Genomic DNA, 26179 nt, shown 5'->3' on the forward strand with positions numbered 1-26179 from the left:
CTAATTATTCCACTTCCTTATACTAAAAGCATAAAATAGTTGCCTCAATTCTGATTTCCAGGGGTACACTTACTAGACATATCTAGAAAAAGTGAAATAGTCCTTAGAGAATATGGTACCTAAACTCTACAGTACTTATTGGCAGAGTTCGGATAAATTCTTTGAAGGTATTAGAACATGCCAAGATTGGATTAGGTGTTCTTCCTATTACTGAACTTTTTGCACAGGTGAGTTATTATCAGTATATCTGATTATCTTTTCCACTACAACTGTAAGTTGACAGGGCAGGGGCCATGTTTACTTTTTTACCAGCGTTCATTGCTTAAAACAGTGCCAGGCGCCTCAAAGATAGTTAATGAGTATCTTCTGAATAAATGACTCAATGAACATCACTACCATAAGCTTCTATCTTTGAACATATTACCAAGTCATAAAGGGAAATGACCTTAACCAGATTAATCTCGCCCAGACAACCAAAGCAGTACTTTTCCTTTAATGATTCAGCTCACACAATTAAAGTCAATGATACTGAAACCATTTAGAAAAAGAGCCAATCAAATGATCTCCAACCCTTTCAGCCTGGTAGCACCACCACCACCAATTCTCTCCCTACTGTCTCCTGGGGGGCACCAATTCGATAAAAACAAATCATCTTTTCTCCCCCTGAGCTATTAGCTTTAATTCTCTTATTCTGGGGCCAGTGAGAAAACCAAAAAACCTCCTCCCACCAAAGACTAAAGTCTCTGCTGGATCTGATTCCCCTGATTATAACGGTTGGGAGAACAAGAAAGGGGCAAAGGAGAGGGGAAGGGAGAGAGGTCGGGAAAGAGAAAGGAAGAGGGGTTCTGGGCTAGCTGTTTTCATATAGCATCATCACTGACCGTGTAAACACTCTCATTACAAGATACACTTAGGGGGAAGAGATACCGGTCTCGGGCTGTTTGGGTACACCAGGTACTGAAACAGGACCATGTTACCTTAATTTGTGTCATTCAGTAAAAGCAACTTAGAAAAGTATTCCTTTCCAGACTTTCCAGCCTCTTCTATTCCTGCTGACAGGTCTTGTACCAGTAAGAAGGCGTTCCTGCAGCAATCCCAGAGCTCACGCTTCAAAAACTCTTTGCTCTTTGGTGGTCCAACAAAGCCAGGGTTTCCCAGCACTAAGTCAGCTATTTACTTAGAGACCTGCCTGGTTGTGGCTTTGCTGTTTATTTCTACTGGGCAATTTAATGTGATGCTCCACTTATTCTGGTTGACAGCTAGAACCGTTTTAAAGTCCCCTCCCTGAATGAAGAGTATCTAACATGTTTTATGCCATGACACTCATGCACAAAAGTATTGGGGATCAGTATGTATTCTGACAATATTTTCCCACCCATCTTTATAAAAGGACAAGGAAATATTTCTGAATGGCTTACTCTGTATGGTGCTTTGCTGGCGGTTCTTCCACAGGCACATTGCGATGAAAGCCATGAGAATGAGGACCATGACACCCAGCACGCAGCCAACTATCAGATACAACATATCGCTGCTTCTGGTGGGGCTGGTTGCAGGCCCAACGTTTCGTCCACCTCCTGGGGAATTTGGAGGGGTACTCAAGTCTTTGACGGGATACTCAGAAGCTCCAGGAACACGTTTCACTAGTTGAAATATAAAGGAAAACGTGATGTCAGAGCGAACACAGACTCCATGAAATGGTTTACTCTCTGAAGGAGGTCTGGTTAGGAATGCAAACCAATGTGTTTATACTTGTTACTGAGATGATGTGACCACCAATGAGTCACAAAGAGGGCTCAAAAGTTGAAAAATCGGATGTGCCAAAGTCTTAGTTCACAAATTCTAGAGAAATCATAAAATCAGGGAAACAAATGTACCTACTTGAACCCAAGCTCCTATATGATTATCTGCCCAATTATCCTTGTAGAAGACTATCAAAGAGTTGAAATAAAAATATTCCAACTTACAGATGGAACAAATATTTCTCTGTGATATACTCTGAGCTGAAGAAGACTCAAAAGTACATATTTTATGTCTCTTTCATGTGATTACTATTACAAGATACGGCTTTGGACTATTTGAACAATCATCTGCAATTCCGAAGACAAGCATTTCAAAACCAATACCCTTTGGAGTCCACGTACATGCAGTCTTTTTACCTAATGCATTGATATTCTGAGTAAGAGTGACAACAGAAGCTAGCAACAGGTGGACTCAAACCCCATTGTCTCTGTCCTCAGAAAACATGTTCTTAATGTTTTAAATGTCATAGAGTAGCAACAGACCATAGTGGCTGACAACCCGGCCTCTGGAACCACACGGCCCAGCTTTATATTCTCAGTTCTACCATTTATCCTTAGCTGTAGGACTTTAGCCTCCACGGACCAGTGTCTGTAGGTGGAAACTGGAGATAACAACTGCTCTATCAGAAGGCTGTAATGAAGGGTAAAGGAGTTAATCATGTAAAGCACTTAGAACAGAGACTGGCACATAGCAGTGTTCGATCACTTTTGTTATTATTAGTTATTATACTTCCTGTTACGGCTTGTACTGGGGCAGAGTGGTCTTTAAAAACAATCTGAGTCAATAAGTAGTACAGTGGGGTTCAACTTTCTAGCAAGTTTACACAGCACAGAGCTGGGAATCCATTAAAAAGAGGCCACCTTTCAAAGGAAAGAGGTCTCCAACAGTGAAAACTAGATGAATACTCGGCAGAGACTCTAAAAGAAACTCCTACTTCAGGTAGTATGTTGGCTTAGACAATTTGAAGGTCCCTGCCAATTCTAAAGGAAACAAATGAGTTTCTGAGGCAAAATAGACGTTACAGATCATACATTAAAGATCATGATTACCCATGGGGAAGTCCGTCAGATTTATCTACTCTTCATTTAGTTTTTATTTATTCACAATTCTACCAAGCTTGATGATTTTGCCAACTGCTGCTAAAGTTAATAAATTCTGTGGTGGAGGTGATACCGACTCATCAACATCAGTAAGAAGAAATAGGAGGACGGGGAGGAGCAAGGGAGGAGGAAGGGAGGAGAAGAAGGAAGGGAAGAGAAGAAGGAAGGAAGAAAAAGAAGGGATGAGGAGGAGGAAGGGGGAGGGAGAGGAGGAAGGGGGGAGGAGGAGGAAGGGGAGGAGGAAGGGGGAAGTAGAAAAAGAAAAAAAGAGGAGTGCCTGGGTGGCTCAATTGGTTAAGCCTCGGCTCTGGCTCTGGATTTCGGCTCAGGTCATTATCTCTTTGTTCATGGGTTCCAGCCCTGCCTCAGGCTCTGTGCTGGCAGTGTGGAGCCTGCTTGGGATTCTCTTTCTCTTTCTCTCTCTCTCTGCTGGCTCCTCCCCCCAAAAATAAACAAATAAACTTTAAAACAAAAAAAAAAAAAGAAGAGGAAGAAGAAGGAGAATGAGGATGAGGAAGAAGAAGAGGCTAAGAGCATGGAACAAGAAAAGTGAGATGGAAAACATAAAGAGAAAACAAAGAACTAAGAAAAATTATGACAGTCTCTGATATTTAAGAGTAGGGGGAAATGGGCTGGCTTCAACACCGTTCCTGAAAAACCTTACTAAATCACTAAAGATAAGACAATCACCGTTAACAACAAGAACCCTGAGGGGCGCCTGGTTAAGCATCCGACTTCGGCTCAGGTCATGATCTCATAGTTTGTGAGTTCAAGCCCCGCGTCGGGCTCTGTGCTGACAGTTCAGGGCCTGGAGCCTGCTTCGGATTCTGTGTCTCCCTCTCTCTCTGCCCCTCCCCTGCTCACACTCTGTCTCTCTCTCAAAATAAATAAAGATTGTTTTAAAAAAAATTAAAGAAAAAAAAAACAAGAACCTTGAGTCATTTATTTTTTTTTATTTTAACGTTTTTATAATTTTTGACAGAGAGAGGAGTACGTGTGGGGGAGGGGTGGGAGGGGGGGACAAAGGATCTGTAGAAGGATCCACCGAAGCAGGCTCTGTGCCAACAGCAGAGAGCCCAGTGTGGGGCTTGGACTCACAAATCCTGAGATCATGACCTGAGCCAAAGTTGGACGTTTAACTGACTGAGCCATCCAGGCACCCCCTGAGTCATTTCTTTAAAAACTGAGATTGTGTATTATACATTCTATTTAAACAGGCTGGGAATTGTGTAACACATTTCAGAAAGTTATTCAATATGAACAGTTAATGTTTTAAAGAGCTTTTTTTCATTTTTTAGTGACCTGGAAGTCTGTAGGTAGAACCTTTTATTCCCCAGCAAAGTCAATTAATGAGGCATATACTATTATAGACACATCTATGCTTAAATAATACAGTTATTACACTGTTGTCTATCTTTTATGTTTTGCCTGGCTAGATTCTTAAATGTCTTGGGGACAGAGATGATAAATTCCATTTTTGTTTAATTTTGCCCTACGTATTACAACACTCTAGAGGCAAGTAAGAAATGTCCGTTAACTTATCACAGTGACTAATACAAAAAGCCCCTCAAATATATACTGCCCAAATTAAATCCAAGGTAAATTTAAATGTCTGTATATTTATATACACATGTTTAATGTGGATTTAATATGTGGGTTTTGCAGCATAAAGTCATATGACTAACTTAGCATTAAAAGATGGAACAATGTCTTGTCTTTATAATTCAGTTTATGTGGGGCATCTGGGTGGCTCAGTCGGTCAAGCATCCGACTTTGGCTCAGGTCATGATCTCACGGTTTGTGAGCTTGAGCCCCGTGTTGGGCTCTGTGCTGACAGCTCAGAGCCTGGAGCCTGCTTTGGATTCTGTGTCTCCCTCTCTCTCTGCCCCTCCCCTGCTCACACTCTGTCTCTGTCTCAAAAATAAATAAAACATTTAAAAAAATTTATAATTCAATTTATCTGAGCCTCAGTTTCTTCATTAAAAAAAATTTTTTTTTTAATTTTATTTGAGACAGCAAGCAGGGGAGAGGGACAGGGGGAGAGAGAGAGACAATCTTTTTTTTTTTTTTTAATTTTTTTTCAATGTTTATTTATTTTTTTTGGGACAGAGAGAGACAGAGCATGAACGGGGGAGGGGCAGAGAGAGAGGGAGACACAGAATCGGAAACAGGCTCCAGGCTCTGAGCCATTAGCCCAGAGCCTGACGCGGGGCTCGAACTCACGGACCGCGAGATCAGGACCTGGCTGAAGTCGGACGCTTAACCGACTGCGCCACCCAGGCGCCCCGAGAGAGACAATCTTAAGCAGGCTCCACACTCAGCGTGGACCCCAACATGGGTTCGATCCCAAGAGCCTGGGATCATGACCTGAGCCGAAATCAAGAGTTGGACGCTCAACTGACTGAGCCACCCAGGCGCCCCAGTTTCATTTTTGAATTGGTATCATAAAATCACCTGTAGCAGACACACTGAAGGCTGCCCAGCCCAGTCAGCAGCCTTTTCCTCCCATACTTGCAAGGCCCCAATTTTGTTGAGCTGTCCACTCAAACCCCAACAACTAAAGTAGGTCCTGATCAATCATTTCACTCCCGGGAATGGTTTGGGGAGCATGTGACTGAGTCCTGATCACTGAGACCAGTGGGGGTGGGGGACAGGGGAGGAATATGGGAAATTTTCTCTTGTTCTTAAAAACAGACACAAGTTAAAAACAGTCTCTTTTTCTATTAGGTTAACTGAGACTGGACAGGAGTTTGTAAATAGCCACATTAGCTGTTTCTATTACGTGTAGTATTATCACCTTTAAAAACAGATAACAGGAGTACCTGGGTGGCTCAGTGGGTTAAGCGTTCAACTCTTGATTTCGGCTCAGGTCATGATCTCACAGTTCCTGAATTCGAGCCCTGCATCAGGCTCTGCACTGACAGTGAGGTGCCTGTGTGGGATTCTCTCCCTCCCTCTGCCCCTCTCCAGCTCTCTCTCTGTCTCTGTCTCTCTCTCTCTCTCAAAATAAATAAACATTAAAAAAAACAACTAGAAGATATTTTATAGTCAATCTACATATGGAGGCAGAGTTGGGAATTTCAATTTAGCATAGCGCACTGCTAATTCTGAATTTAACCACCACACTTAAGTAGATAGAGTTACACACAACTGTCATTCAAGAAACCACTTGAAGGGTATAAAGCACTTTTCCCTAAAATTATGCTTTTTTTAAAAAGTATTCTAATTTTCACAGCAATCTCAGCAATTACTCAGCAAATATTTCTACTCTCTTTGTGGAGAAAAAGAAAAAAAGAAGAGGAGTGAGTTGCTTGGAGCCACACAGAAATTAATGAATATGATCAATGTTTCCGTAAACTAGGTTTTAGACAAGTGCTCTAGTCAACGTATTATGTTTTCTGTTGGGACAGTCTTCACGCCAGGAAAAAAAAGCATGAGTTCTCATTCCTCTCTTACCTTTAGTTTCACAGATCATCACATTACTAAACTCGCTTTCTCCCCCTTCGTTGAAGCACTGCATTTTAATATCGTAGGAGGTTTCTGGCTGCAGATGGCCAATCATGTGCCACTGCTTTGAACCTAGAAAGGAAAAGGAAAAGACAAGCTTTACGTATCGCACGACCCAAAGGTAATTTCGAAACGCGGTTGGAACAGCATCCTATCGCCATAGCGTCTGTCTGTGTGATGAAAATGTCCTTCAGCGAAGCACTTCAGTAATGCAGCAAGATAAACGCATTTCTGTGACATGCCATGCAACAAATGACAAGAGGTACACGGAATTAAAGCTATACCCGTGCACTGGCAGTAATATTTTGTTTCGTTACCAAGAATTAGTAGTAGGCCTTTCGTAAAATCCATGTTAATTTTATGCATAAGTTAAGGGAGGAAAAACCCCTCAAGTCCTCTGATGGTCTATTTTAACCTAGCAAGTCAATCCAGTCCGTCCACCCTCCAGAAAGCAGTACTATAAATGAGATCAGCAAATGGCGCCCGACCCAGAATAAGTGACCATTTATTTACAAGACAGGCCTCACAGAAACTCTCAGTTCTGCTGGACTGGATATGACGTGAACAGACGTCTAAGTGAATGTATGAACAAATGGTTGAGAATAATCAAAAAGCAAAATCTACTAGCGGAAACTCTTGGTTCCTGCTCCACTGTTTCTTTTCTTTTGAGTCAGGGTCTCCAAACCACACAAGTATCTCTAATAGAATGACTTCTGTTATCCATGGCACCCAGCCAACGTTTCATTTAGAAACACTCCCCAAACTGAACCAACTCTCATGCGAACCACTCTCCATTTTTACTTCCACGGACATGTGATGAACTTTAATAAACAGGGACACTTCTGGCAGATTTAATGAACTCTTCCTGCACCTTTAATCCCTCTTAGAACATACCTCTTCAAACTGTTTCCACAGTTCCTTAGAAGCTCAACTATACCACCTACTGATTTAAGAATTAATTGAAGGGGGAGGAAAAACAAAACCAAACCACACGAGCAAGTCAAATCTACTCGGCTGACAGGTCCAACAGCACTGGGTTCCTTTCTAATTCAACACAGACAAAAATATTTCAGACCGGAAACACAGCCCCTTTTCCAGGTCACCACTACAAAACCCCTCATTCATAAAGACTCGTAGTTTACACAGAAGAGAATCTGCTTGTTTTAGGATCAAGGGACTCTGAAAGGCTCAAGAAGTAAGGAATTCTATGCCCCCTTTGTAAGTATAAAGAGGACCCTAAAATAAACTTGACTCACAATCTTGATTCAAAGACTGGAATAGATCTATTTCTAAGTTCCAAACACTTTCTCAAAGACTTCTATTTTTTCTCTGTCCTTGGGTCTTTCCTAGCTCAGCCCTACACTCACCTAACTATAAACGTTCTCCTGAATAATGACCACACTAGATTGGAAGTTTTCCTTTCAGAGTCCTAGTCAAAACGTAATTAAACTGCGCTTCCCATATGTTAACTAATAAGAGAAAAACAGGTAAAAGGACACGTATCTTGTTAGAATAATACTCCACTGTTATGGTAATTATTCAAATGGCTAAAATGACAGGAAGCACTAGCAGAGAGAGTTTTCCTGATCACTGATGAGTAAGACAACAAAGTACATTATTAGGTTGAAAGTCAACCAACCAGCATACCCTTTTCTTAAACAGGTCATTTTTTTTTTCTTTTTTTCTCAAAGAATATTTTAGAAGGTGAAAAGCCAAAGCACAGGCTTAACGATTAGGATGCTCGATACTTTAATTTTTTGGAAACTCAACTTTATAAGACAAAAATATTCACCACAAAAGCACTGGTATGCTGGAAACATTTACGGTTTACTCCAATGTGGAACTTAATTCAGAAGATAGGATAACTTGATGTAATTGCTCTTGGTGTATTCTTTAACACTGTAATTGAGTTTCAGGTTTTTTCCAAAAGCTTAAACAATTCTGAGTCCATATACATAAGTAATCTAAAACTTTGCCTTAAAGAAAACTTTATGGGCAAAGGGTAAATACTTTCGTTCCTTGGTTTGGGAGAACAGGCCAATAGTTTCCAACTGCCACAAAAAGAATTTCAAATGCATAAACTTGAAAATAAGGAATAAGCAAATTACACAGCACAGTGAAGCCCACTTAAACATCTAACTGCTCCGTCTACGAAGTTTATAAACAAGTTCTCTGTGAACCGTAAGGCAAAACTCACGTCTGCAGACACGACTACTGGATACGAAAGTTAATTTCCCAGTTCCACACACCATATTCACATCACAAAAGCTTGCAAAAATTTCAAAGATTGAACTAGGGAATATATTTTAAAAACTGTTCACTGGTGGATATTTCTAGAGAGTAGAACCAGGGGAGGTTGGGAAAAGAATGGCACAGAGCGAGACAAAGAGAGATGTTCACTTTGTTTACATTTACCTTGTTTAGAACTATTTCATAGCAAATGTTAATCTCTGTCAAAAGATTTTAGAAATAAAAGTGACAGCGCCACTCTCCTAACCCAGCTAAACTAAAATGACGACCTAGCTAGAACTCAAATATAGAACAGTTACTAATAACTCTTATCATTTCTTCTTTTTGCATAGCTTTTTCAGAAAGTGAAATGTGCACAGGGAAAAGTACCCATAACGGAACAGCTCGCTGAATGTTCATGAATTGAACATACCCATGGTACCAATACCTAGGTCAAGAAAGAAAATATTACCGGCACCCCAAAAGTACCCCCCATGCTTCTTCCAGTCATATCTCCCTCAAGAAAGCTACCGTCTTAACTTCATAGAATAGTCTGGCCGCTAACAAGTATCTTACCTCATTCCCCCAGTGCTTCATGTTTAAAGTGGATTTTAGAAACTAATTTGTTTCCTACTTTTCCACATTAAGAGAAATAATCACTCTTTCATTCAAAAAATATTTACTGAGCACCTGCTACGCACCAGGTATTAAAACTCAGATGATAATTTTTTACTATATTACAAAAGTAATCTGCTGGAAAAACATTATTTAAATTACACTATTTAAAGAAAACTTAATTTAGCGTATTTAAATGAACTTATTATAAGACTACTTACAACGAAATTTATATGCAGCCTTTGACATCAAGAAGTCGTATGAAAACAACCTTGGCCCAGGGCCATTTTTTGACATGATCCATCGTGATGTTAATAGCTCAAAGGATCAGAATCTTGGGAGGGGGAAATAGCCCTTGGAGGAAGGCTTCCTCCCAAAGCAAGAATCCCTTCTAAGAGATCACTGAGAAAGCATCCAGCTTCTACTGAACACCTCCAAAATTAAGGAGTTTCTGAGTTTGTTAAAAAAGCCATGTTGGAGGTTTCTTCTTTATGCTACTTCCTTTTAGCTGCCCCTCCCCACCGGCTTAGTTCTTCCTCCACATAATAGTCTTTCAGTATTTTTTTTTTTTCAACGTTTATTTATTTTTGGGACAGAGAGAGGCAGAGCATGAACGGGGGAGGGGCAGAGAGAGAGGGAGACACAGAATCGGAAACAGGCTCCAGGCTCCGAGCCATCAGCCCAGAGCCCGACGCGGGGCTCGAACTCACGGACCGCGAGATCGTGACCTGGCTGAAGTCGGACGCTTAACCGACTGCGCCACCCAGGCGCCCCAGTCTTTCAGTATTTGAAGGCAGCTGTCACATTGCTTGTTAGTCGTCCTTTTTCCAGCCTGATCATCCTCAGATATTCCACTGTTCTTTTCGACTCCATTCATTCATTAAATACTGAACACCTCACCACTGGAGGGGCTGGGGATACGACACTAGAGAAAAGACTCCTTGCCTACAAAGAGGCCAACGTTTAGCGGTGGGGACAAACTAAGTAAATAATTTCATACACACACGCACACATGCACACATACTCCTTACATACCAACTGTGGTGAATTCTATGACATAACCATAAAGGGCACAGTTAGAAATTACACCAAGGGTAACTCACATGAACCGGCAGAGGTTACCTGAGGAAGTAACATTTCGGCCCACAACAGAAAAAACTAAATAAAACACCAGAAGAGGAACACAGTAGGGAGTAGGAACTGCCACGTGTCATAGTACTGAGGCAAGAGAGATCCTGGTGCACACAAGGAAACTCAAAGAGGGCCGGCATGTCACGGAAGACACAGTGAGAGGGGAGACGTGTGTGAGACTGGAGGAAGGTGCAGGCAGGGACCAGCCAGGTCATGTGGGGCCTTCAGACCACATGCAAAGTTCTAGATTGTATTTTAAATGCAAGGGAAAGGTAGTTTCAACACACTTCCCTATCTTGGCTGGTTTTTTGTCTCTATATATTTCAATTCCTGAGCATCTCTCAAAGCGGAGAACATGCTTAAGATGCAATCATTCCAGTAGAGACGTTAATGGAACTGAGACGGAGACATTTTTTTACATATAGCTAGAAGTTGCAAGTGATTTTTATACTCATGTTACTATTCACTTAAATAAAACAGAAAACAAGAATTTTTTTCAGATGAACTACTGACAAGTCAGATCTCCCCCAGGGTTTTTTAACTGTTTCTATAACCAAAATGGAAGATACTATGTATATTACCTTGGAAAGATGGTCTCTCTTTGGGAAAAAAAATCAAAGTAATAGTGTCTATGACATTTCATATTTTATCTATCTTAACCTGGGATGATGTTTTTCATAATATTTATAAATTTTCTCCGCCCAAAGCTCTTTACGCCAGCTTGCCAGTGGGACTTACCTTCTACAACATCCCTCTTGTAATCACTGTCATTGTCACTATCTGTTGGCCGGTAGTAGATATAAAATCCTTGAATGGGAGTATTATTGTTACTTGATGGAATGTACTAAAAAATAGAAGCAAAGACTTGTCAAAGACAAAAATGAGTGTAACTTTCAACATCCATGATGTGAAATATCTGAGTGGCAATACTTTTCCAGCTTCATTTTGTAAACATCCTTGATGGCTATTTTAAATTTAATTCAAAGGTATTGCGAGCATTTAATTTACTGGAGGGCTGGGCAAAAATAATGTAATATATTTCACCAGGTTCTAAGGCATAAAAGTATGTTTGGTTCAAAATAAATAAATCTTGGGGGTGCCTGGGTGGCTCAGTTGGTCGAACGTCCAACTCTTGATTTCGGCTCAGGTCATGATCTCGTGGTTTGTGAGATCAAGCCCTATGTCGGGCTCTGCACTGACAGCATGGAGCCTGCTTGGGATTCTCCCTCTCTCTCCCTCTCCCCCTCCCTCCCCCTCAAAATAAATAAATAAACACGATAAAAAATCTATCTCAATCTTGAAATGGCAATTAAAGGTAACACTTGGCTGAGAGCTGAGAAGACTGTCCCACTCATCAGAGGTGCTTTTAGATAAATATGCTATGCCCTTCAACTTTCCCTCACTTAGAAGTTAAAAACACTTGCTATTCGTAATATCGTGCCATGAGGATATCAAATCAATCATTACCATGGCCAAACTAGACAACCGTCTCATTAGAAAAGCTGTCCCACTTACCGTCCACTTCAGCATGATCTGCGTATCACTGACAGCTTCAGTGTAAGCAATGTGGGGTCCAGTTATTGGACGGTTAGAGAAACGATTGGGGAACCCAGCCACCTGATAAGGACGAGATGCCGAACTCCGAAAACTCTCACCATAATGGTTGATGGCAATAACCCTAAATTTGTATGTTGAACCTTTTGAGGGAGGGAAAAAAAAAAAAAAAAAAAGGAAAAAACAGAGTTTTTAAAAATCTGCAAACAGACAACCGAAGGTCATATCATTATATGAGATATGGCAACTGTGCCTAAGTATCTATCTACAGTCACGAAAACACACTCTGAAGTCTCCACGGTAAACAGATTTCAATCCACTTGCCAGCTTCTGTCAACTGGCAGCGGATGTTCAAGATGTTGTGTTCCCGGGTCCAAGAGCTTATTAGGAGCCACTGGGAGACAAGGCCATGAAAGATTAATGATGTCTGTCATGGTAGGGGCAGGTAGAGAACAGGAAAGAGCACATTTACTTTTTTTTACCATCACGTTCTAAAATCATAACCATCAAATGCAGTATTGGTTGAAGTATCTGTGTTCAAAACGAGGTTCTTTCCCCTTTGAAAGAAACAACTGAAGCGAAGTTTAACACAGTGAATACACTTAGGAAGGGGCGCTGTGTGGGTGACAGCAGATGTCACTTGATTTCACCAATAATGGGATAAGAGCGGACAGATTTAAGCCACAACAGAAGGTATTTATTTGTATTACATATTAAGAACTTAAAAAAAAAAAAAAACAAAAAAAAAACCTCTAAGGATTGTGAGTTTCTGACGATCTAGATCTAAAGAATAAATTAGACTCCCCCAGCACGTTTCCTGATGGCTCATAAATAACCACGGGGCTTCTGAAGACGGTGTTTTCTGTCTGTAAAATGCTACCCAGCTTCGCCCACATTTAAAACTGTCACCTTCTCCCAACTCTACCTGCAGGTTCTGAGGCTCATGTTACCTGTCTAGACAAACACCGACATCTGTCACTAAAGTACATTTAAAAAGGCCATAAACAAAAATGGTCATGGAACACAGATAAAAGCAACCAAAGTGTATTTGTGATTACTGCTTTTTCCTTGTGTGGTTTAACGTCTCAATACAGCCTTCAAGATGCTGGGGTGGCAGCAGGGAAGTCGGGTGTTCTGCTGAGCAAAGCATGAGTGTTCTCCCATTTCCGTTGAGAGATTCATCATTAGAGCCAACAATTTTTGTCAAACAACCAGCAATTTTCCTCTTAAAATATGTAATTATAGCAAAACACCTTACACACACACACACAAAGATGTCACACAGCACTGTTTCTACTGATTAGCAGTTAGAAAGAATCCAAGACCCAGAAGAAAAGAACGTGTTAAGTAAATCACACTACACTTATACAGCAGATATACAGTTCTTAAAAACTTGAGTTTTTGAAGAATTTCTAATGATATTGGAAAAGGCACGTGATAGAGGGAAAATGGGATCACAAAACAGTATTTATGGCACGATCCTGGTTTGTATTAAAAAAAAAAAAAAGGCTACAAAAATACACCAAACTGTAAACAATGCTTATCTCTGGCTGGATGGGTTTCAGGTGACTTATTCTTTTCTTCATAGTTTCTCTTCCGTTTTCACACAACAGGCTTGTATTACTTTAACAATCAGAAGAGTACGAGACCACTATAAATATGCATCTCAAGTCAGCAGTGGATGGCAAAAAAGGAAATGTTTGAATATTATTACCTGGCTCTAAGCTACGAACTTCCACAGAAAGTTTGGAAGGAGGGATATCTTCAGCTGCCACCAGCCAATCACTAGTCCTCATCCGTTTGTACTCGACCTTGAAGGCAGTGATTGGAGAACCCCCATTGGCCCGAGGAATCCAAGTGACATAGACGGACGTCTCTGATGCCGTAGAGATGGTAGGCCGATCAGGTGCCTCTGGAACTAAACATGGAAACATTTATTCCAATAACCCCTGGTGTCAGAGACAAGAATAACTCAAACTAAAAGGGTCATTTTATTAAAGATTCGTCACCAAACTAACTGCCAGAGTTAATAATATTAAGACTATCTTCGTATTATCTTTTAAAAGCTAAGGGGCAATGAAATGACCAGATACAGGAAATACAGGAAAAACAAAGTCATCTATAAACTTGATAATTAGCTCTAGAAAATGGAAAGTTAATGGGCATGATAATAGTGACCATGCTACTTTAGATTCATGGCTAAATAGTGTATAAGTAATTATTACCTGGTGCTTATAATTTATAGTAAATTTTCAAAATTAGGTGTTATTTAAATGTTTTTCTTTACCCATCCAAGCTACATAACACACATACAGATTATTAGCTATTACTATCATATCCTATCTTAACACACCTCAAGGCTATAGGAACGCTACTCCAAAAACACAGACTGCAGGCAGTAAAGAGATAAAATTTGATTAATAAATCAACAGTGATATTAATGGGCAAAGAGAATGCTACGTGGGATGGAAGCAGGAAGACAGGATATGTAGTTAAATAAAGAAAAGGGGGTGGGGCGCCTGGGTGGCTCAGTCGGTTGAGCATCGGACTTCGGCTCAGGTCATGATCTCATGGTCCGTAAGTTCCAGCCCCACGTCGGGCTCTGTGCTGACAGCTCAGAGCCTGGAGCTGGCTTCACTTTCTGTGTCTCCCTCTCTCTCTGCCCCTCCTCCACTCATGTTCTGTCTCTGCTCTCTCTCTCAAAAACGAATAAACATTAAAAATACTTTTTAAAAAAATCAAGAAAACGGCCCTCAGTAACAAGATGAGCCGCCTAGTCATCCACACAAACTTTAGAAAAAGGAGTCAGAGAACGAATGTCTAGCAGTTACAGGTGACACGGCCAAGGGGAGGGGAGGTCCTGGCCCACAACCTGGACAGTCTAGACTCCCGTGGCAGGTAGAAACGTCAGGATTAAGTCCACCAGCCATTTAAAGCACGTACCTAACTCTTCTTGCTGACCAAGAAGACCACACACTTGTTGTCGTAACTGTCTTCCCACTTGGTTCCTACCAGGGAAGAATGCCGACAGAGACAATCTGGTCTGTGGGACGGTTTCAGTGCAAATTAGTAAGTTGCCATTCTGGTTTACGCTGATCGCCTATGAATTCTGCAAAGGTGAGCTGGGTCTCAAGAGACTGACTGTCGTTTGGCATGCTAACAATCAGATGTCCAGAGCTGAAGGAGGAGGTCCAGCTCCGGGCCATGGTGATGTTACCTGGGTAAAGTCACTAAGCGAACCCTGTCTGTCTGGCCCGTGCCACATTCCTTAAGCAACACCACTCTGTCTCAACTCGACACCCCTTTAGCCCGAACAAACACATAAGAAAGAACATAATAATGTTGCAGATGGTACTTGTATGGAGAAAATGGTGGCATTTTAAAAGCAAAGCGCTTGATGGATTAAAAAGAGGAAAATACTCAAAGCAGGCAACTTTTGAGTGATACTTACTGTATTCCTTTCAAGTTAGAAAGCAATGGAAACAGAATGAACAGTACTGTTAGTGAATCTCTCTTTTGGTACTAGATAACCAACCACTTCCTTATATTGATGCATAGGAGGTTAAAACTCATCAAAGAACACCAAAGATCATACAGAAAGAGAAGGTTATTAGGGAAAAGAACCATTACAGAAAAGAATCTTCAATATGTAAAAGAGAGAGCATGTGGCAGTTATGGGATAAAAGAAAGACTGTAGTTGGGAGTTCAAAAATCTGAATTTTGAATAGCAGTTCTGGAGAGCTCAGGCAAAGCTGCATGGCCTTCCTGAGTCTCAGTTAACTGATTTGTAAAATATGCTAATCCTTCCCCCAGGGTTATTGCGAAGATTCAAGAGATCACTTCCTATGGCTATCTCTGCCTGGGTGATTCCAAACTCATGACTTCCAGAACTGAACCCTTAAGCTACACCTAACTATCCTTATTACCTGTCTCGGTAAATGGGCCCTGGTTGCCCAAGCCCGAGGCCCCACACCTTTGCCTCTCCTTCAACGTGGACTCAATCTCCTTTGTCTGACAGCTGTGTCCCTCTCCATCCACACTCTCACTATTTTCGTTATTTCTCTAGCCTCATCTTTGGCCATTTCTCCTTTCCCCCTCTTTAAAGTCTTCTATGGTTCTTCACAGCTTTCCAGGAAAAATTATTATTATTTTTTTTTTTTTAGGAAAGATTAAAATTTTAAGTACATCATACAAGGTGCCCACCTGCCTCCCCCCCAGCTCTGGCGTCACTCCCAACAGTAACCAATCACACCAAATTAAAACCCTAACCTCTAAACCTCGACACGAAATCCAACATGTCAATTTTGCATCTCTTTGCACAGGAGCTGTCTTGCATTTCTTGTTCCTTCCTCCATTCTTGTCTTTATGGCATTCTTGTCTTTGAAGCTCAGCAGAGGGAGCCTCTCTTACCACCACCTGCCTCCTCTGCATATTTCTCTCGTGATCCCAGAACGCCAAGGGTAGACTCTCAGCACAATGAATCCAAATCATTGTTATGGGTTAATGTGTATATATTACCCACTATATTGTTGTGGACTTATTGTCTAGATCATTCACGATGCTGCAAACTCCCTGAAGGCGAGATTTATTTTGCCTCTGCTGCAACAGCATTTGGTCCAGTATCTACCACAGGATGTTAAATAAGTCATAAGGTTTTTGTTTTTCAGATGTCAACTTTATTCATATATAGTTGATACTCGGGGCGCCTGGGGGGCTCAGTCATCTGAGCGGCTGACTTCAGCTCAGGTCATGATCTCGCGGTTTGTGAATTCAAGCCCCCCGTTGGGCTCTGTGCTGACAGCTCAGAGCCTGGAGCCTGCTTTGGATTCTGTGTCTCCCTCTCTCTCTTCCCCTCTCCCACTCATGCTCTATCTGTCTCTCTCTCAAATATAAATAAACATTAAAAAAAATTATATAAAGTTGATACTCGTGTAAGTACTCTATTAAGGGAGCTGAACTGCTCCTCAGAGGCTAAAGTACTCAAGCAGAAGAGGCTCATGATATTGAAGAAGCAGAGGGGTTCCAGAAGGGGGTTCAAATGTTATGACCTGCTTTTGTCTGAGGCCAATCGTGAAAGACTATACAAATAGGGAAGAGAGGCTTGAACACTGTTAGAGCTCAGCAATGAAATTTTAAGCCCTCCCTAGACATCCTGCTAACACACATTAACACAGCCACAAAGAGCACGTTATGTTGTAATTGTAGAATTAGTACATGTGAAATTTAAATACTAAAAAGAATCTTTTGAAAACTGTATGGCTATGACATCTAAAAACCATACAAGTGGCAAGATATAGCAATAAAATGGAATATGGCATGCAATCATTCAAAACACTAAGCCATACCGTAGGCACCACCACACGTTTTGATAAATCACCAAAAAAAAAAAAAAAAAAAAAAGTCAGACTTTCAGAGTTCAAAACATAAATTTAGTTTCTTTGCCAGAGAGGAGAGAGAAAAATCCTTTTTATGAGCTATAAAATCTTAGTACCAGAACATTTTGGGTCTGAGTTTATTACCTCAAAAAGCAATCATGACACTGAGTTACCAAGATCGGAGCACAGGGCATTAAAAAAATGGTAATAGGGGGTGCCTGGGTGGCTCAGTCGGTTAAGCATCTGCCTTCGGCTCAGGTCATGGTCTCATGGTTCATGGGTTCGAGCCCCGCATCAGGCTCTGTGCTGACAGCTCGGAGCCTGGAGCCTGCTTCGGATTCTGTGTCTCCCTCTCTCTCTCTGACCCTCCCTGACTCGTGCTCTCTCTCACTCTCAAAAATGAACATTAAAAAAAATTTTTTTTTTAAAACATGGTTGAAATAGGACCTGAAAGAGCTTTATGGTAGGCTATAATCTGAACAATAAACAAACACTCTCTCCCACTCCACCCCCTAAATAATTTGAAACATGCCAGTTACATGTGCAAACAAACAAAATCAATAAAAATGAAGGTTCTCTACTTTACCTCCACTATGCCTAGAGGAATCTGTAAGTACCACCCCAAAGTTGTCCGCAGCCTCCGAAACAACAGGACGCCTAGGGATGCCCATGGGTGGAGAGGACGCCTGGGTGTTTTTTGATGAGGTTGTTTTCTCTAGAAAAGTTAGAAAACACATAATCACGTACGGTAATATAAGCTTCTGTGTAGATGTAGAGTTAAGGAAAGATACTAAACTCAACTGGTGTATCAATATAAATACATGAACTTGTCTGTTACAGGGTCTGAGTTTAAGACCTACATTGTCAATACTTAGATAATCTGAGGAATTGACTTAAAAAAATTACTTTGTCAGGGCACCTGGGTGGCTCAGTCAGTTAAGCAGCTGACTCCTGATTTCGGCTCAGGTCATGATCTCAATTTGTGAGATCAAGCCCTGCGTCAGGCGTGGAGCCTGCTTGGGATTCTTCCTCCCTTTCCCTCTCTGCCCCTCCCTCCACTTCTCTCCCTCTCTTTCTCTATCAAAATAAATAAATATTGTTTTTAAAAATTACTTCGTCTTTTTCTAGTAGCTTTAAGGGAAAACTGAAATGTGTCTTTCTTCATCAGGCTAATTTAAATTTACACACAGAATAAACACCACAAGTAAAAAAAGCCAAATGCCGAAAAGCTTTCAAACTATCCATCCCTTTTTCTTCTTATTGTACCTATTTCTTCATTCTAAAACATAAAACTCATTCTTAAAGAGCTTCTGTTTCTTTGTGGGAAAATTATCATGTTAAGCTTAAAAATTCCAAGAGGCAAAAAGTGAAAATGGGTGATTATCTTAAAACTGAAATATGTTCTTCTTATTCAGTATTTATAGGTCAGATTCTATAAACAACTGTGGACTGATGATGAACATTAACTCAAAGTGCAGTTCAAACAAGAAATACTCATTTTTCTAGCTACACTCTGTAGTTAGTATGAAAGGGTCTTTTCCAAAAGCCAATAAATAATTTCTTCTCAATCATACCTCCTTTTTATTTTTGTTCTGTACTAAAATACTCTGCTACCCAGTTCCCCTCTCTCCTCACTGAAATCTTTTTGTTCATTGATGGCCAAGCTATAATGGCATCTTTTCAATCAAGCCTACCCTCAACGAGCTACCCCACTTGAAAGAACATCCTTTCTTTGTACTCTTTCAGTCCTTCCCAGTACTTGTCGTACTTCGCTCACACCCTTGCCCTTCTGCGGTCTATCCTTACCCTACCCCAGTTGAAACACACAACAGATTATGTCACACAACTCAGCTCAAACCCTCCAACGTTTCCACTTTCTCAGAGTCAGTCAATGTCCTTGCAGGATGGACAAGGCACTGTGTGGGGTGGCCGCTCTGTCATCTTCCTGAGCGCCCTCCCCCACGGTCACAGCCCCTTGGCTACCGTCACAGTGGTGCCCTCAGTGTTCCTGGGGTACACCCCGCACACCCCACCCCAGGGTCTCTGCACTTGCTATCCTCTCAGCCGGGGTGTTCTTTTCCCGGACATCCACGTGGCTTTCCACTTTAAACCTCGACGTTCTGCTCTGCTGTCGACTGCTCACTGAGGACTTCCCTGGCCACCTGCTTACATTGTGACAAGTGCTACCCCACGCACTTCCTATAGCCACCCGCTAATTTAGTTCTCTTATTAGCATTCACCACTTCCTAATGTACTTATAACTCAGGTGGAAACATCTCCCAACTAGACTGTAAGCTCCATGAGGGCAAGGAGTTTGTCTCTTTTGTTTATTGCCTGACACACAGAAGGCATTCAGTAAATATTCACTCAACTGAAATCCTGCCTTGCAGTTGGTATTTATTTGTGTGTCTTAGCCTACTTAGCAAAGTAGAGGCGCCATTAGGATGAATCTTATCTTGATCATCTTTGCTTTCCCTGTATCACCTACACCAACGCCTTACATATCATAAACTCTCAGAAATACTCGTAGAACATTGGATGGGATAGAATAATACAACCATCCAAGCATGGCCAACAAAGGTACTATAGTAAAATTATTTAATGGATTTATATATAAGAATCTCTAGGGGCACCTAGAGTCGGTTAAGCGTCCAACTTTGGCTCAGGTCATGATCTCATGGTTTGTGGGTTCAAGCCCCTTGTCAAGCACGATTACTGACAGCTCAGAGCCTGGAGCCTGCAGCCTGCTTTGGATTTGCTTGCACTCTGTCTCTCTCTCTCTCTCTCTCTCTCTCAAAAATAAAAAAAAATAAAAAAGAATGTCTATGACCCCAAAGGACACTCAGTAATAAAGAGACATCAACACGGCCAGCTCGCTCCTCCTGAGGAAGATTATACTCACCTTTGCTGGTTCGGAAGGTAAGCATGGCGGGCTGCCCTTCACCTGCTGCGCTCCTTGCCACCATCAAAACTTCATAGAGACTAGATGGCTCTAGTTCTGTCAGATGGAGCTCATTCTCACTTCCCGGGACTCGAACTGTGTGCCAGCTTCCCACCAGGCCAACGCCGTCATCTAGCTGCTCAAGAGAAAATAAGTCATTAAAGAAAAGGAGATAAAGGGCAGAAAAACCTTCCATTCCAATTTGAGAAAATCTTCCATTCCAGATGTATGTTGGTAAGGAATATACTGTTGGAAGAAAGAGACATGATATTTCTTCACATTAAGAAATATAAGGAGACCCGTAACATGAACTTAGGAATTCTCAGGAATAAAAAGACTCCTTCCTGGCTCTCCTACTTACCGCTCATTTGTGGCCTCAAACAAGTTACTTATCTCCCAGAGTTTGCTTCCTTTACTTGTAAAGGAGACAATACTCCTTTCTTACTGGGCTAATGTGAGCATAAAATAAGTACATAATAATCTGGACTAATGATAATATATAATATAAATAAATATATGTTAAGTTAGAATACATATGCATATATGAGTTACATAATTATGCATTTTATATTTCCAGCATTCTTCATGTCTCACCACTTCCACATGTACTGGAGGAAATAAATGTTAAAAAAGATCTGGGGTGCCTGGGTGGCTCAGTCAGTTAAGCATCCAACTCTTGATTTCAGCTCAGGTCATGATCTCACGGTTTGTGGGTTGGAGTCCCGTGTCAGGCTTCATACTCAGCTCAGAGTGTGCTTGGGATTCTCTCTCCCTCTCTCTCTGACCCTCCCTTACTTGTGCGTATTCTCTCTTGCTCTCTCAAAAATAAATAAATAAACTAAAAAAAAAAAAAAAAGATCCAATCCGTTGTGTCTTAGTTAATAGAACTAGGAAACGACATCACACAGAAGTTTTTGTGTGGGTAAGAATCCCAGTGAAAGTTTCATCTTGAATCATTCAAAGTTTCTACATCTTGAATCATCAGGTTAGAAACAGTAAATAAACCTTCAAATATCACCATGTTAATTGTTCCAGATATTAAAAATATATACTATTAAACGATGGGCACCAAAATGTCTTGGACAAAGAAAGGTATTTTAAATATGAGGGTGTCTTTTGTTCATTTATTAGTCTCATAAACAAAGAAACACTTTTTTTCATTTTGCTTTAATACAAGCCTCTGGAAGAAACACTGGAAAATTAACTGAGAGGATCAAGGTTCACTCAAAGAAATCACCAAACAACATACGATTCCGATACAATTAAGAAGACAACTTGAAATAAAAATAATTGTCAGAGATTATACCAGAGGGCTTTGATGTTTCTAATAAGAAACTGCTTTATTTGTTAAATAAACTGTGTTTTACTATCTCACAAAGGGAAGGGGTGACTTTTTAAAAAGTGGTTTCTAGGGGCGCCTGGGTGGCGCAGTCGGTTAAGCGTCCGACTTCAGCCAGGTCACGATCTCGCGGTACGTGAGTTCGAGCCCCGCGTCAGGCTCTGGGCTGATGGCTCAGAGCCTGGAGCCTGTTTCCGATTCTGTGTCTCCCTCTCTCTCTGCCCCTCGCCCGTTCATGCTCTGTCTCTCTCTGTCCCAAAAATAAATAAACGTTGAAAAAAAAAAAAAAATAAAAAAAATAAAAAGTGGTTTCTAGAGGTTTACACTCAAGGGGTTAAAGTGTTTGATAAAAAATGTCAAAAAAAAAATGTCAAGAAGTCACTGGGTTCTTGGAATTCCTATTCTGGGGGATACTGTGTATCTTTCATTCTTACTGCTTACTGGTAAAACCAGCATGGCTGTTGGGATAGCTCTCCCAAACTCATAATCCTAGAACACTCCTGTTTCCTGCTGCTCTATAAATGTCGAAGATAATAAGCTTGTGTTATATACACACAACGTTAAGGTGAGAGAAGAGAAAGCTGATAAATGAGAAGACATTACCTTTCGATACTTCACAAAATAGGCATTGATGGGCAGCCCGCCATCCTTCCCCGCCCTCCAGACCAGGTTGTACGTATCAGATGTGTAGGTCTGCGGAGGGCTCAGAATGATGGGGGCATCAGGGACAGAGGCACCACTAGTGTTTTTCTCTGGCGATGATTCCACTGCGCTGGAGTGTTTCTTCCCTGGAAATGAGCTCAATAATCCAGCTTCTGAACCATCTCTTTTATCATTCTGAGTGGGATTGGAAGGTGTAACTGTTTCTGCTTTTGTATTTGTTTCAAAAGGAACTGCAGGGAATGGAAGAAAGAGAGAGAGAGAGAGAAGAGACAGCTTGAGGAAATTCATTATTTCAGTGCCTTCTGCACAGTGATCCAACTGCCCACAAGGATACAGACAATCTGAGCCCCAGAAGTGAAAGCAGGTTAACAGCTCAGTTTGTAATTCATGGAAACCTCCAACCTCCAACAGTAATCTCTTATTGAAAAAGCTGCGGCAGTGAAGTGATTTTGAGGATGTTATTTTTCCTTGCTCAACGCTAGTATTCCCTCTTCTACAACAACAATTTGCTAGTTTAACCTTGAAAGATTTTAAGTTGGAGAACACCGAGTGGTAATTCCAGTTGGTAAATGAAACACATGAAGCGATGCATTCCCTTAGCGGCAAGGTGAACTCAATAGTAAGGAAACAACCAAGAGCTAGGCTGTTACCTGCTGGGGAGCCAGTCTCCAATGATACCCCTCAGTATCCACACCCTTGGACGGTCCCCTCCCTGCTGAATCAGGCTGGCCCTATGACTGGCTTCAACCAAAGTGAGACTGTGCTCTTCCAGGCTTGAGTCTTCACAAGGCCTGGCACTTCTACTTTTGTGTCGCCCCATACAGACATCCAAGCTAGCCGTGTGGAGTGGTGGGGGGAGAGGGGGAGAGAAAGGGAAGGAAGGGGAGGTGGCCGGTTATTCCAGCCTTCACAAAAGTGTCACACATGTGGGTAAAGCCACTTTGGCTGTTCCAGCCCCAGGTACATCTGACTGCAATGGCGGAAGAGACCCCAAGCAAGGCCGGCAGAATTGCCCAGCTGCGTCCAGTTAACCCTAGGAACTGTAAGAGATAATAAAGGGGCTACCGTTTCAGTAATCTTTGGGGGTAGTTATGCAGCAACAGATAATGAAAATACCCTACACAAGCAAAACAATTTACATTCGACAAGAGGAAACAAGGGAAAAGAAGGGTTTACCTATTTCCAAGCAAGCCCTCTTTCTGGATAGAACTGAAGACTGGCTTAAGAAATCGCCAATCTAGGGGCACCTGGGTGTCTCAGCCGGTTGAACGCCCGACTTCGCCTCAGGTCATGATCCCCCAGTTCATGAGTTCAAGCCCCACATCGGGCTTGCTGCTCTCAATGCAGAGCCCGCTTTGGATCCTTTATCCCCCTCTCTGTGCCCCTCCCTTGCTCGTGCTCTCTCAAAAATAAAGAAACGTCAAAAAAATTGCCAACCTAAAGAAAAATGAAACAAGCAAATAGTCTTAATGACTAAAAGCATACAGAACACAAGGGAAAAATATTTGCGCTGAAAAAAGAAATAGGTTGCGCATCCCATCCCCCAAATTTACTGAGCACATATTATGGGCCACGCATTGTGTTAGACATTTAATAAATATAATCTCCTCAAGCTCTCAAAACAACATTCTTAGGTGGACAGTAATATTCCTACTTCACAGCTGAGGAAATTAGGGTTCTGGGAGATTAAGTGACAACAGGCAGCAGAAGAACTCCGGTGATGCTGCTGGAAAAAAATGAGAAAGCAGTTGATGAAAACAAATAGACTCCGAGCACCATGAAACCCAAGTGCTGACAGCTTGGTTTCTCTCAAGTGCTATTCAGGCTGGCAACAAAAAGGTCTCCCCTTTTTGACCACTTTTGTGGAGGAAGGGAGCAGAGGAAACGATGTGAAAGACTTTCTTTTGCACAGTGAAGTCGGATTCCTGGTAAAAGCTGGGTGTGTTTTGAGAAGCACTGCAGTTCAGGAGGGAACCGACACAAACCACGGCTAACGGCGTAAGGTCGGTTTTCTGTTTAGAGGAGAAAAGGTGTCTCCGACGCGTCCTCCACTAAAGAAGCTAGTGAGAAAATAATCCAGGAGAAAACTAATTAAGTTCACTGAGACAACTTCACAATATTGCTTCTGGAGCAGCCGTGTTTATCTAGTGAGTCAGGACGTGGGCTGGCTGGTAAGGGCATGCGGCTGGTGCCCACTGGGCCGAGAGATGGGCTCTAGCAAGTGGAGGTAATTAGCTGTGGCTTAGGGTAGCGGAGAATGACCTTTTCATCATTAGGAGTTCCACGGAGTCTTTGGGCTGCTTACCACTGGGAAGTGGTATCTGGCCGTACAAGAGTTTAAAGACCACAGGCCTCAACTTATGCAGAGGCAGGAGACAAACTTATGCCTCAGCCTGTGTCTAACAATATCAGTGTCACAGTTCTGCTCCTGCTATTCTCGACGTGATGAGACTTTTCTGCCACGTTTATTAAAAAGGGGATTCGAGAAGAGGGGAGGAGGAGGAAGATTCAATTCTTTTCTCTCTGCTATTTCCAGTAATATTTGAGTACTCACACGATATAATTTATAAGGCCTGAACACCACTTTCAAAAGTTTTTTCACATATATTATCTCAACTTGTCTTCAAAACAACTCTGTGAAATGGTCAGACGAGATCACTTCTTGGCCTTTTGGCTAAGATCAAGTGTGAAATGATCAGTTTAGACATCAAGTATTGGGGCGCCTGGGTGGCTCAGTCGGTTGAGTGTCCAACTTCGGCTCAGGTCATAATCTCACAGTCTGTGAGTTCGAGCCCCGCGTCGGGCTCTGTGCCGACAGCTCAGAGCCCAGAGCCTGTTTTGGATTCTGTGTCTCCCTCTCTCTCTGACCCTCCCCTGTTCATGCTCTGTCTCTCTCTGTCTCAAAAAAATAAAAATTAAAAAAAAAATAGAAAAAAAAATAGACCAAGTATTTTTAAATGTAGAACGCTTTTTGAATTAGAAGAGGCTGATAAAATTTTGCTTTTCTAAGTACTATAACTATGGCAGTGAATTTAATGACTCAGAGCTGAAACTAAACTAGGAATAATATAACCAAACTTGTCAAAGCCGTTCCCACTGTGACCACTCACACCAGCATCCCCTACCCCAACTATCCCAAACCAACTCCCATTATAGTTTTCAAGAGTTACAACCCACTCTACAAATATTTGTACATCTAAGACCTCAAAACCCAAGGTCTCTGGAAAGAAAAAGGAGGAAGGGGCAGTCATCTCTCTCTTTGCCCTTGCTTACCCCCAAAAAAACAAGTAAATGGCTCTCAGTATGCTAGAATTTAATAAGGCTCAGATTCCTGTAGAAAGAGGTGGGTTATTATGTATTGTGAGCTTTAGTAAACCTGGCTGGATCTTAATAATTATAGGGCGCGCCAAAGAGAAAATATAAGAACATTTTGGAAGGAGGTCGGTGATGGGGTTACTATACATGAAAATGGTATTTATCAAGACATAAAATCCTGGAAGGGGTGGGGAAGACCTTAAAGATCTAAAAAATTCTAACCTAAACAAGTTAGCCTGTGTATTTTCTAAAGGCTTCAGATCTTTGATATTTAAAGTGAGGCAGTGAGACAAAAGATCCAGTTCCATCAACTGTGACTATCACATCTGTGCCTCTTGCTATCCTATATTTATATAAAACAATCACTTTAGCCAAAAGCTAACCAAGCATCACCTGTGTTACACCTGTCCTACAGCTAACAATTTGAGCAGAGCCACTCTGATTTTCGCTTGGCAGAGCAGATATATAAACACACACATGTATACATATTCATATTTACACGTGTATAAATTTATACAACACCCAACTACCCTCTTCATTGGAGGATTCTTAACATGTCTAAAGTGAGTAGCTATTTCTTCCTTCCCTAACTGCTACATGGAATAATCCT

General features: G+C 41.5%; 1 protein-coding gene across 1 annotated transcript in view; it reads right to left on the reverse strand.

The window, feature by feature from the left end:
* The window catches only part of CDON (cell adhesion associated, oncogene regulated), a 104440-nt gene that overhangs the window by 27125 nt on the left and 51136 nt on the right, over positions 1-26179 (reverse strand). Inside the window, exons 9-16 of the mRNA XM_047071576.1 lie at positions 22195-22484; positions 20214-20388; positions 17898-18026; positions 13651-13854; positions 11898-12079; positions 11121-11226; positions 6357-6479; positions 1419-1640 (exon numbers count right to left, since the gene is read on the reverse strand). Coding sequence (XP_046927532.1) covers positions 1419-1640; positions 6357-6479; positions 11121-11226; positions 11898-12079; positions 13651-13854; positions 17898-18026; positions 20214-20388; positions 22195-22484 — 1431 coding nt within the window. The remainder of the gene's footprint in view (positions 1-1418; positions 1641-6356; positions 6480-11120; positions 11227-11897; positions 12080-13650; positions 13855-17897; positions 18027-20213; positions 20389-22194; positions 22485-26179) is intronic.

The sequence above is a fragment of the Lynx rufus genome, unplaced genomic scaffold, assembly GCF_022079265.1.
Source record: "Lynx rufus isolate CCGP_SWC_20201006 ecotype Redwood Valley unplaced genomic scaffold, mLynRuf1.p SCAF_9, whole genome shotgun sequence".
Classification (NCBI taxonomy): domain Eukaryota; kingdom Metazoa; phylum Chordata; class Mammalia; order Carnivora; family Felidae; genus Lynx; species Lynx rufus.